This window comes from Muscardinus avellanarius (assembly GCF_963383645.1).
Source record: "Muscardinus avellanarius genome assembly, chromosome: 4".
In the NCBI taxonomy this organism is placed as follows: domain Eukaryota; kingdom Metazoa; phylum Chordata; class Mammalia; order Rodentia; family Gliridae; genus Muscardinus; species Muscardinus avellanarius.
The window spans coordinates 142276337-142296348 of NC_137789.1; the positions used below are offsets into that span (position 1 = coordinate 142276337).

Here is a 20012-nt window from a genome sequence, read left to right on the forward strand (position 1 = left end):
AGGAGTGAGTAAATTTGTAACCTGGACTAGGGCTGCCTAAGGATTTCATTTGGCTGTGCGAAGGCACACACAGGTGTGTGCGTGTGTGTGTGTGTGTGTGTGTGTGTGTAAAAATGTTTGTGCGGGAGGAAGGCGCTTCAGGTTACATGTGTTGGTTTAATTCTTCCCCCTCCGAATGTGGCCTTTTAAAGTTATTTTTTTAAAGTCATAGCAGTCACTATTATCGGAGACCTACTAAGTGCTGGGTATTTTTCAAGATACTATTTTTCAGTGGAAAAAAAAAACCATAGTTGTTTTTATGCAGATGCACCCAGATGTTTCGAATATATTTTTTTTTCCATTCTGGTCAAAATACAGGGCTCTAAACGTTGCCAAGATTTGGGAAGAGGCGGGGAAGGGTGCGGGAGGGCGGGGGTGGGGGCGGTCCCTGCCTCGCCAGTCTCCACCTTTTATTTTGACCGGTCGGACGGCGACAGGCTAGCACTAGGACCCAGGCGCCGGAGCGCCTCCGTCTGTCCTGTAGGTTCATTCAATCTCCCATACACACACAGACCCACAGCGCGAGACAGACACACACTCACACACACAACCGCACGCGCGGGGCTCGGGAAGTCAGGCCGGCCGCTCGCCCGCCGCCTCCGCCCGCAGCCCGGCTGTGCCCGGGCCCGAGCCCGCCGCCCGCCGCCCGCAGGAGACCAGCTCGGGACCCGCTCCCCCATGGGCAAACGCGGGCGGCCGCGCAAGGAGGCGCGCGGCGAGGGCGCGGGGCTGGACCCCGCCGCGCCCCCGGCCGCGCCCCCGGCCCCGGCCCAGCCCGACGAGCCGGCGGGGGCCAAGCCCAGGTGCCCCTTCTCGGACATCTTCAACACCAGCGAGAACTCGATGGAGACGCATATCAACACTTTTCTGCAGAACGTGCAGATTCTGCTCGACGCCGCCAGCTACCTGGAGCAGATCGAGAAAGAAAACAAAAGTAAGTTTGGGGTCCCCCCCCCCCGGCTCCTCCCGCGCGCCCCGCTCTTTCTTCCTCGCCCACTCGGGCGACCCCTGTCGCCGGCCGGGCCTGCGCCCCTCCTCCCAGCACACCCAGCCGCCGTCGGCAGCGAAGCCGAGGGTACCGGAGAAAGGACACGCACGCACGCACGCAGCTGCTAAGGATGTAACAAAGACCGGCGGGGGAGCGGGCGTCCGGGCCGGGGGCGGCCGGCGGCCCCGAGTGGTGTTTGCTGACCACTGAGCCCGGAGCTCGGCGCTGCGGGGCCGCCTTTCTTCCTTTTTTTTTTTTTTTTTTAACATCCCCCCCTCCCCCCCAGCCTTCTCGGGCAGACAAGTGTTGTTTTTCTGTCGCTCGTTCCTGCCTGGGTAGGGTGGGGATTCGAAGCCGAAAGTTGGAGACCGTAGCAAAGCCCAGGGGTTCCAGAAAGAAAACACACAGGCGCACACTACAACAATAACAACCGCCGGGCGGAGCAGCTCGCTCCCCACGCCGGCTCGGCTCGCAGCCTCCCTCCGTCTCCTGGTTTTCCCTGAATCCCCTGTCGCCCAGGACCGGGTTCAGGCCACCGCGTCCACCGACGCAGCCCCCCTGCGCCTCGGGCGCCCCGGGGTGCCACGGCCCCCAGCCCCCAAAGAAACAGGCCGAGGGGCCGGAGCCGCGCCAACCGCCCGCCCGGGACCCGCCGCCCTGCGCCGGGGAAACTTGGCCGAGGGGGACGTGACGAGAAGGAAACTTTGGGATCTCGCAGAAACAATAGTTGGGGAAGGAGGTGTGGGCTGTTGTGTGCGGTTTCTTTATTTTCCGGGAGACAGCTCCCTAGCGAGCGCTCCGGGCGAGCAAAGCAAACGCCTTCCTGGGTCGATTTCCACGGTCCCCCTGCGCCCCCGGGTTCAGGTGGAGAGCGGTGCGTTTGGGGAGGGGGTGCTGAGAACCCCACCCCGGCCTGGCTTCCTTTCTGTTTTTGTTTGTTTCATTTTTATCCCTGCCAGTCGGGTTCCCAGCCCTCCCCGAGCAGTCGACTCAGCGCCCTAACGGGGGCACGCGTGTGCTGGTCTCCAGCACGGACCTCAGAATAATAGCTGGGAGAAGGGAGACGGGGCCGCCGAGGCAGCCAGACCGACAGACCCGAGGAAACCGGGATGTTTAATCTGTCCGAACAAGTAGGGAGATCAATGTGGAGAGAGACATAGAGATCCCATTGCAACGTGTCAGATCTTGCAACCCCCCCACCATCAACACAACAACAACCCTTACATACAAAAACACCGTCGCCGGCCGAAACCCCAGGCCTTCGGGGTGACGGTAACCGTGTGCTGGCAGCGCAATTGGGCAGACGCTGAAAACCCCAAACAAGGCTTTGGGCCGGGAGGACGGTGGTGCGTTCTTTTCTTTTCTCTTCTGGCCTGTTTTCTCCGAGTGCTTGGGTTGCGAGAGAGGCTATTGCAGGCTGTTGTAGCCGAGTCGCTGAGAGATTATTAATTGTGTGTGTGTGTGTGTGGGGGGTGCATTCGTCTAGAGAATAGTTTCTGAAAAGCCAGCGCTGGAGCGGAGCTGGATGAGGACGTGGTTTTGTTTGATGTGTTTGCTTTTGTTGCAGGGGGTGGGGCGCGATCCTTTAGCTGCCCCCCCACCCCGGGTCTGGAGTCTGTCCCGAGGTCCTGGCCCTGACTCGGGGTGCACCCAAAGAGGGCACCTTGGCAGTTTGTGGCGAACCTGGCTTGCCCCCCAGCCCCCGCGAGGTGCACGGAGGCGGCCTGGGCTTCCTCTGAGTCCCGCGGCCCCCCCCCCTTTTCGCAACCGCAGACAATCGGAGACCTCCCCCGGCCCCCCCTCGGCGCCCTGGCCGCCGCCACCTCCTTGTTTACCCGGTGCCGGGGCTCCGGCGTGGCCGCCAGTCACGTAAGCAGGAGCCGGGCCGGCTGCCCCGTGCGGGGCGGGCCCGCGGCGGCCGAGCGGGGTCCCGGCCGGGGAGCCGAGGGGCTTCCTCCCGGTCCCGCCGCCCGGGCATCGGCGTTGCAAACCCGCCAGCCCCCACCCGAGGGGCTCGGGAGCCTCAGCGCCCCAGTCAAAGTCAACTTCGCGTGCGTAATCAGCCCCTCGGCCGCAGCCCCCCTCTCCGCCCGCTCCCCGCGGGAGTATTTTTAGCTCCCTCGCCTCTTTTCGCCGCTGCTGTTTGGCTGTAAATGACGTGATGCCAGCGGCCCCCAGATTTCCCCGAGAGCGCGGGGCGCAGCGCCGAGCCGGGCTCCGCGGCAGGGACCGGCTCCAGGCCGTCGCCCCCTCCCCAACAGCTCAGGCCGGCGGGGATGCCCCCCGCAAACTCCCTGCGATGGCCCTGCGGACCCTCTTTCCCCCCTGCGAGCGGGCCCTCTCCGCGGGGCCGCCGCCTCCCCTCTCTCCGCCTCCCGTCCCGGCCCGGGTCTCCGGGTCCTGAAAAGGCGGGCCCTGCATCGGTCTCGCTTTATGGGGGGCGCGTCTTGGCGCTGGCGGCGCTCGCCGTTGTTTTCTGCTCGCTGCACACAATGCCCGCGCGTCACGGCGGCCCGCGTGTGCACAGCAATAACGCGAGTCGGGGGCGGGTCGTGCGTGCGCCGCCCGGGCGCTGCGGGTCGCTCCGCGCGGGGCTTGTTTTGCTCCTGAGCTCTGCTTTCCGAAACGCTTACATCATTCAGTGGTTGGGGGAGGGAGAGGGATCTGGCGTTCCGATAGAATCCCAGCATTTCCCGGGTCCTTGGCTTCTGGAAGGAAGCAAGGAAGGACCCTGGCTTTTTAATTATTCCGATGAGGGGGTGTGCTTAGGTTTTGCTGTGCAAGTCTTCTTTTTAGGTCACTACTGCAAAGGGCATTGCTGGCCGGCTCAGGTGCACAACCTCCCCGCCTTCATTTCGGCGAGTTCCCCTGTAATCACTTGATCTCAGTTTCTCCGCCTCCTCCTCCCCCCCCTCCCTGCTCGAGACACATGGTTTCCACATGGAGACAAACTTCTTTCCTCTGACTGGACTTGACCTAGCTGCGTCGTCCAGCCAATCCGCAGCGTAGGTTACCCATGACGTCACGCGTTGCTGAGGCCCGAGGGCGGGGGCGGAGCCAGGATGCCAGCCAGGAAATCTTTGGGAGCAGTAGTGCAGCCAGCTGGTCCAGTCTCTTCTTAAAGGGACGCTTTTCTCCCGAGAGACTAAAATCGGTCTCTTTGAGTCTCCATTTAGGGTTTTGTGAGACCTTCCCGAGATGCTCCGATAGTCCCTGGTCACGAGTTCACAGTTCCGTTTTTTTACTGTTCGCAAAGTACTTAGTTGGCAGGCGCTTTTCTTATTTTCCATTGTAGCCAGAGCTGCTTTTCATTGCCTCCTTGAGGTTTCCGTACTAGGAGTGTTCACTAAGTTGTGGTCACAGTGCTGAGTTATTCTAAGTAGATGGGGCCAGTCATCTAGGGGAAGGGGTTTGATTTAAGTTACCCAATGTGAACCATCACTGTGTGCAGAGCAAGGGAATCCCTAGGACGCAGGTACCTGCTGCTGAAATGCAACTGATATGAATACCTACACACCCCAGGCCGAAGGCCTCTGGAAATATTCACCATGGAGGCCGTGACCCCGTTATCACAAAGTCTGAAGCTACAATCTCTGGCATTGCCATGCCACGTGGGATCCCCTGGAAGGATGGCAGTTAAGAACTGTTAACTAGAAAAAGATTTAGGCCCTGTTTTGGAAAAGGTTAAAAACTAAAAGGGAACAAGAGATTCACAAAGGGGCATTATAAGCACAAGAGCTGGCTGGCCCATAAGGTCTGTCTGGGGGAGAGAGACCAGCTTCCCAGAGCTGGGAACTGGCTTTGGAGACAGACTGGGAATAAAAAGCCACAGGTTGCTCTCACAGTGGAATACCTGGTTTTGAGGGTGGGGTGTTTTCCTAAGGGCATGGACAGGCCGAGCCCAGCAGTCTCTTCCTGCAGGCAGAGGAAGCTGCAGTTGTGTGGAGGTGTCATTTGGCCCCACCCTCCCTGACTTAATCTCTTCTGCCCAACTATGAAACCTCTGCTCCTGTCCAGCAGGTCCATCTGCAAGCAGGCTTCACAGTCATGCCTCTTGCTTGACTCAGACTCTTCCCTCTGTTTAGAATGGCTCCATTCTCTCGCTCCTCTGGGGTTTCTGCATCCTCCCCTCCGTTCAAGACTTAGACACTTCGTGGTGCCCCTCCTCACTTGTTTCAGCCCCCTTGGCTATAATTCTTGCATCCGAGATTTGAGAGAATGAAAGTTTTGCAATCACAGGGTACGGGGCCCCAAATCTGTACTCCACGGCTTACTGGCATGCGACCTAGGAGACAGGACACAAGTTACTTAGCATCTCTGAAGTCCCATTTTGTGAAAATGGGCATAATCACAGCACTGCCCTTAACATCACTGCTGAACAGTTAAATGGAGCACTGCTTTTAGACATTTATAATAGCTGACATTCAGTAGGCGCTCAATAGTAACTTCTCTGAGCTTTGGTGGTCAGCACCATGCAGTTTGCTGTATTAGCTTTATCACTGCAGGGAGGTTATTGGCATCTTAAGAGGAAAGGTCACCCGTGGTACATCAGTCTATGTCACCTATTACATACAGCATACCACTGGGAATACGTAGGCAGTTGATATACGTTCCTTGATTGGCTGGATTTGTCATTTCCTGGCTGTGGCATGGGGATCGGGTTTGGTGGCTAGGAGACATGACAGGCCTTCTGAAGATGTAGGGAGGTACTGATTCCTAACCGCCTTGGGTGGTAGGTCCAGGGCTGCAAGGAGATGCTGGGTCTCGCCTGGAGAGCTGAAGCCGCTTCTGTCCACAGTTGGGACCTGAGTAAATTGACTGGTTTGCACACTAGGGGGTCTAGAGTGTCTAATGCTAACACGGAGGGCGTGAGTGGGCACTAAAGTTCAAGGGGGTTTGCGTTTATGCATGGGAGCCATCTTACAATGAATTCATCCATTCCACAAATATGTTTTGAGCATTTACTGTGTGTGTGATTGCTTTTTTTTTTTCTCCCTACAAACTCTGTGGGTTTATTTATGGTGTGGGTGGAGAAGTGGGGTATTTGTCTTCTAGGAGAGTTGTGTGAAGAACACTGTTAAATTAGTCCCCTATTTCCTCTGCATCTTAAATTATGCTTCCCGGATTCAACTTGTTTTCTCCCCAGGTTTAAATATGATCTCTGCTCACTGGTAAAGGCCAGAGGGAGACTTTGGGAACATCATTGTGGCTTTTGCAGTCCCAGAGCTAACAGGGACTGGATGTCCTGTGGAGGGGATCTAGGGAATGGGGACAAGGCCTTAGGAAGTTAGACAGCTCATCTGAGCCCTTCCTGCTTTGGGAGAAAAAGGGGCTCCATCAGCTTCCAGGGCTAAACCGCAGCTGCTCACACAGCTTCTGTCTTTAGCCCAGCACTGTCCCATTGGCGCACCCAGAAGTGGGGATTGTCACTGGGGGATGGCCGGTCAAAGGCCTAGAGATGGAACCTGAGGAAATGAAGAAGGTTTCAGCTTTTAGCAGTAGCAAATAATTGCATTGCATAATATTAGTGCTAGCTACCATTTATCGAGCACTGACTGTATACTACATATGAGGCTGAACATGTGTTGTCTCCTCCAGTCTTCCCAGCAACCCTATAGCAGGGACAATTTTATATCCCCATTTTACAGAGAGGGTAACCCAGGAGCAGGGATGCTGGGTAACTTTCCTAAAGGTCACATAGTAAGTGACCAGAGCTGAGTTTGCAGGTCCCTAATTCCAGAGCCTACAGTCTTAACTATATACACGTGTACTCACTTTACAGCCAAGGAATGAAGTCCAGACACATGAAATGACTTGCTCAAGGTCACCCAGCAACATAAAGCTGTGCTGCTATTTGGAACACCCTGTCTGAGATTGTCCAAGGTCTTCCTGCACACACCTTGCTTAGAAGGGCTGAGAAATGAGGCTGGAGATGGAATAGCCAGCCAGAGAGGGTTTTACTTTTTTACTTTTTATACTTTATTTTCCTCCAGAGTTGTTCAATCCTCCTGGCCCTAGCTCAAGTTTAGGGCTCCTAGGAAACACTACCCTCTCCTGCCGCCTTTCCCAAGTCTGTCCTCTGGGCATATTAGAGGACTTGGGACTGTTGCTATGGTACTGGGGCCAACATCAGGTCCATCAAAAGCTGGGTCTCTTGCCTTAAAAAAAAAAAAAAAGCTGGCCCTGCAGAAACGAATTGGCCACAAAGATTTGCATCTGTCATTGTGGCTCCTTCTGTTTTAGCTCCCCCCGGCCTCCCCACCCCAGCTCTCCTCCCTACCACCACCACTTTCTATAAATACAGTTGGATAAATATTGATTTAAACTGGGTTTCTGGAGGAGAAGCACATGCTTGCCCCGGCTTGGTCTTCACTTGGATACCACCAGTATGTCAGGCCTGACACACCTAAGCCCCGACAGACAGCTCTGGCTTCCAAACGACCCATTCTGGGGAGGTGAGTTGTGGTTTTGTGGCTTTTGAGTTTCAAAAAAAAAAAAAAAAAAAAAAAAAGGAGAGAAAGAAAAAGAAGTAAAAAAAAAAAAAAAAAAGCAACAAGCCAGCAAGAAATGGGAATCTTCTTGCAGAGCAAAGCATGCAATTTTCGGCAGTGGGGGAGTGGGGGAGGTTGAGGTAGCCTGGCCTTCTGAACCATTCCTTTTCCATCCTTTCTTCCCTTCCATTCTGGGCCTGTGCTTAAAGGAGGCAGGTGGTAAAACAGCCTCAGGGCCAGAAGGAGGCCCAGAGGCTACAGAGCGTCCATTCCCCTTACTGCAGGGCGAGGAGGCAGGGGCCCAGAGAAGGACCACGGCTAGCCCACAGTGACACAGCGGAGGCAGAACCAGGTCCTCCCTCCTGCCCCATAGGAGAATGGGCGGCAGACAGAGCCCCAAAGGGCTTTTGTTTTACGGGTCAGGTGCTCATAAAGTCAGCAGTTCTCAAGCCCGGTTTACTGATCCCAGGGTGTGTCTGGTTATTGCAAAGGTCATTGCAACATTCTCAATGGTCTTTCAAAATGAACTAATTTAAATTCGCCACACTTAGAAAAATATTTTTTTTAACATGTAGGGATGGGGGAGGGGCCAGAAGGTGGTGACAGTAACTGTAAGGAGATGACTCTAGCCCAAGTTTACCCTCTACCAAGGAGGAAGAATCCCAGTCTTCCCAGGGGGAGCAGCAGGCTCACATTGGGGAGTGAACTGGAAAGAGAGAGAAAGAGAGAGTCTGACTTCAGTTCCCCAGGGACAGATACCAGCTCGCTGGCTCTTCTGCTAAACTTAAGGGAAGCAACTGTGTCTGATATCATTGTCCCTGGGTGGCCTGGCCAGAGGTGTTGAAGCTGTCAATAGCTGACTTGGTCTCTCTGGGCAAAAATGAAGGGTATTTTCCATCATTTTTCAGGGCTCGAGGCTCCTCCTTCGCTTCCTCATCTTGACAGAATGCTGGGCTGGGCCTCTCACTTGTGAAACATTGTGAAAGTTCAGGTGACCCTTGCTTTGAGCAATAAATCTCCAGGATATATATGTAAACAGAATCCCTTCTTTGAAAATTTAAATTAGAAAAAGTCTCTGGAAAAGGCTCCTGTTGTAGCTACCTTGATGCGATGGAGCATTGTGTTGTGGACCAGGGTTTCTTGGTGTGTTTAGCACCTTTGTTCACTAAACTGGTGTTTGTCCATTTTGGAGCTCTGTGAAGGTCCTGCCAGTGAGTGGGCACTTCATTCCAGGGCCAGAGTTTGGAAATTCAGTTGTCTTAAAGTGAACTCAGCAACCGTGCGATGGCATTTGATTTGGGCTTTGGTTCTAGCCATTATTAGAGACAAAATAAAAACTTACCTTGGGCTTTAAAAAGGAGTAGTGCTGTCTCTTGCTGCCCCTCTGCCCGTCCCCACTGGTCTGTGTGTGTGTGTGGGGGGGGTCCTGGGGGTGGAACCCAGGGGCTTTCTACCTCCAAGCTCTACTTCCAGACCTATTTTATATTTTATTTGGAAACAGGGTCTCACTAAGTCGCCGAGAGCCTCACTAAGTAGCTGAGGCTGGCTTCGAACCTGCGCATTCCTCCTGTCTCAGCCTCCCAAGTACTGGGATTACAAGCGTGCGCCACCACGCCCGGCTTCACTGGTGTTTAAAATGTTTTGTTTTTGTGTTTGTCCTTGTGATTTTTATAGATCCAACTTAAAACAAAAATTGCTTGAGTTTAAGAAACTCAGTAGCAAGTAAGCAGCCTGGTAAATGAACATATCCTGCTCTTGGGTCTTTATAGCTTGGGGCCTTCTGCACTGGGGGATTGTCCACGGCAGGCTTACCTAGGAGCCCACTCTCCTACACACATGCCCTTGGCTGCACACCTTTAATACTCAGCACTTGTGTCTGCTAAGGAAATTAAACACAGCAAAATTAGAAAGACAAACACACTGCCCTGAGGGAGAAAGAGATTGAGAAATTCAAACTGAAGCCAAAAAAAAAAAAAAAAAGAGGGAGATTTGAAATACCTACTATTTGAAATGTTTTTCTCTGTATGTTTATTGCTATTAGCAAGGATACGCAAATGAAGATGATTTGGGAACAGGTAGGCTGTTGGCTTAGAAAAAAGAGCAGACCCGCAGCTGAGCTATTTCTGGTCATGAGTGGCAAGTAGGAACTGGTGTGGTCTTTGTATATTTTTACAGGGGCCCAGAGCTACCTTATGGTGTCCCCGTGTCATCTCCCTCTTTCCTCCAACACAGCCTGACCACCTCTACCCTTTTTCTTGGCTTGCAAGACTGAGTCCCTTGTATGTAACTTTCATTCTTTCTACCAGCTGTAACATTTATCTTGATGGAACACTTTCTAAAACCTGCCTGAACCCAGGTACTGTGCTTGGTGCCTCTAAAGCGAAGCATGTATGGCCTCCAGTTCCGGTTGTATATTCCAGTTCACATATTAGCCACATAGAAAGCAATAAACAGTTCTAGTCTGTCTCTGGGGAGTCTGAAAACCTGTCCTCATGAGGGCTGATGACAAGTGCAATCTCTGCTCTGTTTTCCAAAGGAATCATGATAATGGTGTCCTTTTATTGGGCATTTACTATGCACCAGCACAATGCTAAGTGATTTATATTAAGGGTCACACACACCCAATAGGTGGGTGCTATAGGTCCCCTCATTCTATAGATGAGGACAGCCTTAGCCTTAGAGGGCTGGTCAACTTTCCCCAAACCATGTGCTAACAGTAGTGGAGTGAGCCTCAAACCCCGCTTCTTCTTTCTTCCTTGGAGCTCAGGAAAAGCCTCAGGGAGCGTGGAGTTAGTAAGAGGCAAGACATGGAATCTGGAATGTTTGAAGTCCAGGCTGAAGGTCCCCTGGGGGACGCCTCCTTGAAGGGACTTCCTTCTTCCCACTCATCGTAGGGCAGAACGAAGGCAGCCAAAACCTACCAGGGCTTTTCGGGCACCGACACGGAAGCCCTTCCTCTGGAGGGTGATGGTCTAGGGTGTTGTTGCTTACATGTGCAATTCTCCCTTGCCCAGCAGCCCCTGGGGAACTCACCCAACCAGTAGGGCTCCTGTGGCTCTGCACGCCGGGCTGTCGGGGGTGTGACTGCACACCCTGTCAGGCTGCACTAGGCTTCCCGAAGGCGCCGAGCTTGTAGGGCAACTGGGCTGGCCCGAGCTTGGAGCCAAGGGCTTCTGCTGAGAAGCCAGAGTGTGTGAGCTGCAGCCATGAGCTCGAGGCCTCTGCTGCCACCATGACAGTGTGGGCCAGCTGGTTCCCATCAAAAGACAAAGGTCCAACTGCTTCCTCTCCCAGATCAAGATCTAGGACACCAGAGTGACTTTTAACTACAACTGGGCCCATGTCACTCGTTTAAAGCCCTTCAAGTTTCTTTCCTGTCTCACTTAGAATAAAGTCGGAACTCCTGCCATGGCCTTTGCCCTGGCTGCTTTGAGTGAGCATGGTTCGAGGGGGTCAGGCCTGGCTTCCCCGGGAAGCTTGTCAGAAGCACAAGGCTCCCAGGCCCACGGCCCAGGCCCACCCCAGGCCCACCCCAGCATCTGTATCCGCCACCATTCCCAGGACATCTGAGTGCTCCTTAATGTTTGAGAAGGTGCCCTGGACAAGGCTTGAGGATCTCTGATCTCTGCGCCCACCAAAAGCGACTTCCCCTTTGCCATTAACCTGTGGCCAGTCTGTTTATCACAGTTTACAGGTGGTTTACTTGCTTATCATTAGTCTATTGGACTAGAGGACAGGGATCAGGAGTAATTCGGTTCATCATTCTATCCTCAGCATATAACTTAGTGGTTTAAGGGATATATGTTGAGTGAGTGAGTTTTCTGACTTCGTGTTTCTCAGCAAGAAGCCGTCGATGGGACAGACCTTGTACAGATCAGTGTGGAATACTGCAGAACTGGACATCCTCGGTGCCTGCTCACTAAATGCCATCAGAGCCCCTGTCAGTGTGACACCCTTAACACATTTCTAAAGTCTCCTGGAGAAATAGAACTGCCCATGACTGAGACCATAGGACTACCCAGTTTGGGCTGACCATATCTCATTGAACACAGCATGATGTATGTTGTGGTGTCCAAGAGTCAGGACATATAGTTTTGCATCACCCCTACTCATATGACCTTGGGAAAGCCATTTACCCTTGGTGGGCCTCATCTGTAATCCAGGAATCTCAGAGGGGTACTGACGATTAAATGAACTGACTGTGGGAGCAGCGCCGTGTACACAGTCGGTTCTGTGTACGTGGCAGCTAGTAGGCCAATGGGAACGTTTTAGTCTAGGCTCTCTGGAGAATCCCGGCATCCCAGGATCAGAATGCTAGAGCTGGAAGAGAGGGTGACATCACCCATGTTTCCGGACAGATAGGAGACCTTTGCTTTTCTTATGAATGCTACAACTGAGGCTGAGCACTCAGGCACGAGGCGGCAGGGGCTGGGTGTGTGACTCAGTGCCCAGAGCCTGCCTCGGCCCTAGAGTAACCTCCTTAGCGTTATGCCGCTTGGAAGCTGGCGGTGATGCCAAGGGGTGGGGGCAGGGCCACTCCAGGCTAGCTCCTGGCAGGGGAGGGAGGGTTACCCAGGCCTGTGGCAAGAATGTGGGGCATCCTCTTAGCAGCAGGAGAAGGCCTCTGGAGGCCTTTTTTATTTATTTTTTAAGGCTTTAAAATCAAGTTGCATCTAATTTTGAAAGAATACAACATTGCCACATCCAAACCTGATAAATGCAGCATGAAGGGAAATGATAGTTTATTCTTATTTTTGAAGGTAGATGCAAACATTCTAAAGAAAATATTAACTTGTGGAACTGAGCAGGGCTTCAAAAGAATAACATACCGTGGCTGATCAGGTTATATGACAGATATGGCCAAAAGTCATGAAATCTACCAGAATCAATGATCACAAACACAAATTATAGGAGAATTATGTGTGACTACACCAGCAAAGGATGAAAAGACGTTTGACAGAAGTATTCGGGAGGCATTCCTAATGGAGGCAATTACTTCCTACAACAAAGATCGGTTACCTGTGGCGGTCTTTTAATCAAGGTGGCACAGGGAGGTTGGGCCCTGGGCTTGTGGTCTTCACCGGCCGAGTAGTTGATTCAGCCTTTCCTTGGGCAAGAAGGAACCTTCAACAAAACCAAAAGCAGCTTTTAGATCCTTTTGGAATGTAACTTGATCTTGATATTTAAAAGATTGGGGCCCCACAGGTTTAAAAGATCAGAAAACTTTCTCTACTTTATCCCCTCCTCTCCTGTCTCCTTTAAACATGAATCAATCAGAAAGAGAATTATGGAGAAGAGACAAGAGCGCAGGGGTGAAGGCCTGGATTCCAACGCTCCTCTGTCAGTCTGATAGTCAGCTGTGTGGCCTTGAACAAGCTACCACATCTCTCTGAACCTCCATGTTCTTAACTGAAAACTGAAGAGTGGATTGAAAAATGAGCTTAATAATATAAACACCTGTGACACAGACCACGAAACAGCCTTTGGCAGAACTTTCCCTTGGCGTGGCCCTTCCAAAAACACCTCCCCAGAGACCCCCTAGGTCTCCCCCATGTGGGGCGCTCCAGAGTAAGCAAGCTGGTTAAATGCACTATGAAACGGAGTCCTGCAATGCAGATTTCTTTGGGGATCCAAGATCATGCAAAAAAGGAAGGAAAAGGGCAGTGGAGACATTAATACACTATTATAATCACCAAAATAGGCTGCTGTAATAAGGGCCATTTAATACAATGTAAGAAGCCCTTTTCTGTGAGACGAGATGGGTCAGGATGGAAGTCAAGTGCAGCTGTTTGAGCTTGTGCCAGTGGTCTGATCTCACCAGAAAAACTGAAGTTAAAAAAACAACAAACTTCCAGATCCAGCGCTCACAGATTAACACTGCCTCCCCTGCTGCCCCTCCCCACCTCCTTCCTTTCCCTTCCTCCCCAGTCGGGCACCTGGGTGGCTCTGTGCGGTTGGGATGTCGGCAGCCCTGACGACTGGAGCCCTGGGAGGAGGCAGCTACCTCTCGGGTTTAGCATTACGTCATCCCTTCTAGACCCAAATTTATCTCGGCTGCACACAGATCCGCAGCTCTCAGCTACCGCTGAGTCGAGGAGAGCTCATGTGTGAAGTTAGGCAGGCTGACTCACCGGCAGAGCCAGGTTTCTGCTGCTCTTCACGGACCCCGGAGGTGGGGGGAAAGGAGGCTGTGGTCGTCATTTTGGGGTAGGGGGGAAGATGTATAATTGTTAGGGTTCTCATTTAGCACCTCAGAACTCAGCCTCTACTGTCCCTAACCTTGGTAATTTGAAAACCCTCACCCTTGAAAGGTAATTACAGAAAAATCATCCACAGGGTAAGGACTTGGCAGGTTCAGGGAAGTTCCCCTGAGCACCAAGGGTCACCAACCCAGTGACTCTGGACCTGCAACTTAACCTCTGACCCCTTCCGCTCTCTCCCTCTCTCCTGTCTGCAGAAAAGCTAGAACCCATCCACCTCTGCTGTTACGAATTTGCAAAAAATCACTTGAAAATGTGCACTTAGTAAACTGTGTGTGGGGTGGGGGGAAAGACCCTTAAGTCTTGAGAGCTTTGCCTACTCCATTCAGAAGGCAGATCGTCCCCATCCAGGCTGTGATTGTTACAGTATGGGGGAGGGGGACTCTGGGGGACTTTTTCCATTTTCAAAGGAGACTCCCCAGGGACAGAAAGACTGTAGGGAGAGGACGGAAGCAGAGACTGTGGGTAAGATTCCAGGCTGTCAGCAGACTTTGGAAGCCTTGCTGTTCCATTTGTCTGTCTACAGTTGTGGTGCTCGCCGGATTCACCAGATTCACCAGAGCCCAAGCAAAGCCATGGCTGACTCTGGGATCCTCCAGGCAGAGGTGGTTTGTGGGTAGCATCACTCTCCTGAGGACAAAGCCTTACCTTTTATGCCCTGGGAGGCCCTGGTGGCCCTCATCCAAGCAAGGCCTTCAGGAGGCAGCCGGAGCTGGAGGAAGGGAGTGTCTTTTCATTTGCAGGTAGAGAAGGATGGAGTTGCTGTGCGTAGAGCAGCCCTTTACGCTGGCCCGGGTCGTCACCACTGGACCTCTTCTTCACCATGTGCTGGTGGCCTCTGGGTGACGCTCATACTATTCTCCTCCCCTGCCTCTTAGCAATGGCTCGTGAAAGCAAGGCTGGCACACTCACCTCAAGGTCAACTGTGAACGGCCAGGCACAGGGCCCACATCTGTCTAGCCTTCTCTTACTAACTGCTCTGGTTCAATGACCCATATATGGAATTAAACCCAACTTGAATTCATGTATATTTTCAGGTTGTACAACCACTCTTTTTAGATTGCGTGTCACATAGGTTTACCTGCCATTGGGTAATGCTGACTTTTGTTTGCCTTAAAACTGCCTTCTTTAAATTCCTGCACTGTATCTTTAAGTTTTCAAAAGCTTGGTATCAGACAAATGAAACTGTTATGTGAGATTATCATTTTTAATTTTGGATAAATTGGTATAATACTAGATGTCAACCACTAAGCCAAGCATGGGAAGGAGGGATGGGGAGGGAATGGGGTGGGGATCGGGTGGGGGCTGACTGGGCGATGTGTGCATGTATGTCTACAAAAGTTTTTTTGTATCCCACTATGATGTATGAATACAGTGCACCAATAAAAATTTTAAAAATAAATAAATAAATAAATTCCTGCACTGGCAATGGGGAATCTAACTAAAAGCTCTAAGGGCTTCTGCACGAGCTGGAGACTAACTTTCAATCTCATAGTTTCTTCCCTCATCTTACAGATGTTCTGAGTGGGTGGTATTTTAAGTATTTTCTTGCCACCCCCACCTAATGCATCCTTTGTGGAGGGCAGAGGGTGGTTGCTCCCAGTGCCCAAACGGAAAGCCCAGTGCTGGAGGTACCTAGCTAGCAACTAAAAGAGCACAGTCCCTTCTTCAAAGTCTTTATATTTTTTTCCTGTAGCTTGTAAACTTGTCTCATTTGAGGTCCCCCTGAATTCAGTGGAACATCTATTTCTTAAATATTCCACTAAGTGTAATATTTTTAATGGCTGGCAAAATTTTGCAACTTGTAGCCTCATTGGAGATCGTGTTTACTTTGCAAACAAACAAACATAAACTAAACCATAAAAAAAAAACCCAAGGGGAGAGTGTGTTAAAATGTAACATGAAACCCATAACATTTTTTGAGTGGGTAAGATATTCATCCAGAGATGCTATTTTTTGTAGTAGCCAATGGAGTGACCACAGGGAAATGGAAATTCTCCCTTCACCAACAGCTTCCTGTTATTTGGGGTGTCCACTAGCAGGTCAGACTAATCAGAGCGGGAAGAAGTCAGTTAAGGGCATATTTACACAGTCCCTACTTTGCTCCAACATTATTCAACAACTCCGGCCCTCTTGTCTTCCTCTCCCTCCAAACTTGTCCTCAACCGGGGGTGCTTTTGTGCCTCGGGAGATGTGTGGCAGCGTCTGAAGGCATTGTTGGTTGCCGTGCCTGAGGGAGGAAGTGTGCTAAGGGCATCTAGCTAGTAGACGCGGGGTGCTAGGCAACATCCCACAGTGCTCAGAACAGCATTCCCCTGCAAGAAGGAATTGGGTTGAGAAACCCTGGTTTGGGCTTTGCAGACTGGTGAAGGTAGAGGACGTCAAAAGAGAGAAGTAGTGAGAGCAGCCAGCGTGCTGCTTTTGTGGTGGGGAGTACTGGGGATTGAACCCAGGGGCATTCTACCTCTGAGCGACACCCCCAACCCTTAAACAAAAAAAATGTTTTGTGTGGAAACAGGGTCTGGCTAAGTTGCTGAGAGTCTTGTTATGTTGCTGAGGCTGTCCTAGAACCTCTGATCGTCCTGTCTCAGCCTCCCAAGTACTAGGATTATGGGTATGCCACTACACCCACACAGTGGCTGCTTTCCTTAGCCATGGCTTTCAGTTACCTTTATACACATAGGAGGAAACAGTCGCCATCGTAGTTGCCGTTCAGTGTGTAGTATGCACTGAGTATTGAAATTATTTTATCTTCACAATGAGCCTGCTGAATATATGCTCGAGAGCAGGGCCCATGCCCGTTTCTGTCACCACTGTGCACATTAAGTTTGGTCCAGGGCGCCTGGCACGTGGCAGGCCCTCAGCCTTATGGGCAAATAGAGGAATCATATTCCTGTGTGTGTGTGTGTGTGTGTGTGTGTGTGTGTGTGTCTGGGGATGGAACCCAGGGTCATTCGACTTCGGAGTTACATTCCCTGCCCTATTTTATATTTATTAATAATAATAATTTATTATTATTATTATTATTATTATTTATTATTATGGTGGTACTGGGGTTCCTGGAAACCTTTCTATCTCCTGGCTACACTCCCAAACCCATTTATATATATTTTTAAATTTAGAAACAGGGTCTCTTAAGCGTGGCTGGCTTCGAACCTGCGCGATCCTCCTGTCTCCCAAGCGTGGGGATTACTGCACTCGGCTATTCATTATTTTGAAACAGGGTCTCACTAAATTGCGGAGGGCCTAAGTAGCTGAGGCTGTACCCGAACCGCGATCCTCCAGTCTCCACCTCCCGGAGCGGGGATTACAAGCGTGCGCCACCACGCCGGGTTTATATTCTTTTTATACAGGAAGAAAGCAGGGCTTGAGGAGTCCACAGGTTTGAACTGAACTTGGCGGCACTCGTACCAAATCACTAACCCACTGAATTATACTCTTCCTTTATAGCTCCAGAGTGATTTCTCTGGTGTCTGAAAGCACTAGTGAGGGACTGAGGGAGGCTAAAGTTAAAAAATAAGCAAATAAAAACTTTTGTCTCATAGAAGCTGGGGAGGGAGGGCCTCGTGGAACCCCTCTCCGTTCTGGTTAGACGATCCCCTAGTTTTGAACGGCGATCTTTACTTCTCAAGCGTTTCCGTGTTTGCTATCCGTGTCACATGCCTCGTTTCGTAGATAGGGAAACCGAGGCAGAAGTCACATGAGAAAGTAGTAGAGCACTTCGGCTAAGGACTGTTTCAATCCCTGGGCACCCGCGGGCAGTCGCTGAGAAGTGAGCCTCAGGAGTACCCTCACAGCTCCTTCAAATCCTTTCCTCTCTAAAGCAAGACCCTGGCCGCTCCTTAGTCTTTGCACCCTGGAGCGAGCGTAGGAAACCCAGAAGACTACACTTCCCGTCGGCCACTGCGGCGTCCTGCCTTGCGCAGGCGCGCCGAGGCGCTGTGCGTGCTGCGTCTCCCGGCGTGCTGTGTGTGGGCGTGGCTTCCCTCCCCGGGGCGGGGCTTGGCGATGGGGGCGGGCCTCCGCGCGGCCCCGCCCCTCCCCGTGCTCGCGCGGAGAGGTAAACAAACGGCGCGCGGGCGGCGGGCGGCGCGGCGGGGGCGGCGGAGAGCGCGCGGAGCCCGGGCCGGGCTGGCCCGCCCGCCGCACATGTCCGGGGGCGGCACGGGGCTGTAGCCGCCTGCGGCGCCTCCTGTCGGCGGGGAACGGGAGCGCGGAGAGGCCGGTCGCCACCCGCGGCGCCCATGGAGCGGGTGCGGATGATCAACGTGCAGCGCCTGCTGGAGGCCGCCGAGTTTTTGGAGCGCCGGGAGCGAGGTAACGGCTGGGCGCCGCTGCCCGAGCCCGCGCGCCCCTGCTCGGCGCGGAGAGGGCGGCGCGGGGCGTGCGGGAGGGAGGGCTGAGTGCCCAGGTGCAGGTGAGTTTGCACGGGAGGCGGGCGGGGGGCGCGCGCGGGGCGGGGCGGGCTGCTGGTGCACGGTCGGCGGGTGGCGTGCGGAGCCCGGGGAGCCGCGGAGCCCGGCCGCGGGGCGCGGAGACCCAGGCGGGCGTGGGGGGCGAGCTGCGAGCGGGAGGTGGCGGAGGGTGCTGCCCTGCGAGCGGGACCCCACACAGTGGCGAAGATCCGGGTGCGGCGAGCTGGGATCCTTTAGGGATGGGACCCCGAAGGAGGAATGGAGAGAGAGGTCGGGATATTGACAGGTCTGAAGAGCGAGAGCTCTGGGAACCCCGGTGTCCAGAGAGAAAGGTTTCTGTAAAACTTGGAGATTGAAATATTTGGAGTGAACCGGGCGTGGTGGCCCACGCGTGTACCCAAGCAGGCTGAGACAGGAGGATCGCTCAGGTTCGAAGCCAGTCTCAGCTACTTAGTGAGGCTCTCAGCAACTTAATGAGACCCTGTTTCCAAATAAAGTATAAAATAGGTCTGGGAGTGTATAGCTCAGAGGTAGAAAAAGCCCCTGCGTTCCACCCCCAGTACCACACACACACAAAGGAATATTTGGAGTGCACAGAAATGTGGAGCTTGGAGAGACTGGAGAATAAAGACAGTTAAAGGAAAAGGGTATTTTGAGGTGAAATCGTTGTAGTAAGTGGTAACTGGCCTTAGAAATTAGGGTAGGGCAAACAGTTCTTGGGGAATGCTAGGAGTGCTGGCACATGCTTGTAATCCAAGTACTTGGGAGGCTGAGTCAGGAGGATTGTAGGTTCAAGGCCAGCTTCAACAACCTAGCGAGACCCTGTTTCAAATAAAAGTTGTTGAGGGTTTAGTTTGGAGGTAGGATGCCCCTGCATTCAATCCTCAGTCCCAGGCAGCAGCAGCAGCAGAAGCAAAGAATTTTTGGAGAAAAGTATTTTGGGGAGGAGACATTTTCTTTAGAGGAGTTAACAGTATGCCTTCAAGGTAAGTTGGGATGCGTATGTCACAAGTACTGGGATTTTTGTCTTCTAACCAAAAAGAGTAGAACATTTGATCTCTTTTCCTTTGCAAATCTGTTGCTGTGAGGCTCTTGGATTTGTGGATATGTGGATTTAGGTTTCTGTATCACAGCTCTTTTCCCCCCTTGCCTTCTTCAGAGTGTGAACATGGCTACGCCTCCTCGTTCCCTTCCATGCCGAACGCCCGGTTACAGCATTCAAAGCCCCCACGGAGGTTGAGCCGGACCCAGAAACACAGCAGCGGGAGCAGCAATACCAGCACTGCCAACAGGTAGCAACCTGGGGAGTGGCGGGAGGGAGCACACGCAGAGATGCTAATCCTCCTGACCTAGGTGCTTCCGCTCACCACCTCTGGAGTCATACAGATGGACTGCTTTGCCACTCCTCTTGGGATGTGGCATTTTAAAAATCTAAAGCCTAGGAATCATAGCCTGGCTTTGTGAAGAAGGGAAGGAATTAAATGTGGAAAGATAACTTTAAAGGTTCTTTCTGGGACTGTGAAGGTGGAGGTCTGTGACTGCGTGGACAGTGAGTTGGGAGACCTGGCAGCATGTGTACGTGCGCGTATCCATGTGCTGAAAGTCATCTTGGGCCAGCTTTTTTTTTTCTCTCCAAGGATGGTCTGACAAGAATGTTTGAAACTCAGAAGTAGCTGTGGCAGGATATAAGGCAGGAGGGATCTGATGAAGGAATCTAGATATTATATAGAATGGGCATCTGTTGTTTAAGGAGGAGGGGAAACAGACCATGCTGTGGACGTTTTATGTCTTATTTAATGATTGTATTGGTAAAGGGGCT

At 52.3% G+C, this 20012-nt stretch overlaps 1 protein-coding gene across 3 annotated transcripts in view; it reads left to right on the top strand.

Annotated features, from left to right (window-relative positions):
- Positions 1-717: 717 nt before the first annotated feature.
- The window catches only part of MXI1 (MAX interactor 1, dimerization protein), a gene marked incomplete at both ends in the record, with an annotated part of 76039 nt that continues 56744 nt past the window's right edge, over positions 718-20012 (top strand). Inside the window, 2 exons of one of the 3 annotated variants that reach the window (XM_080694613.1) lie at positions 718-973; positions 19353-19485. In XM_080694613.1, coding sequence (XP_080550739.1) covers positions 718-973; positions 19353-19485 — 389 coding nt within the window. Of the gene's footprint in view, positions 974-18022; positions 18096-19352; positions 19486-20012 lie in introns of those variants that run through there. The other 2 variants (XM_080694614.1, XM_080694615.1) reach the window with 2 other exon arrangements.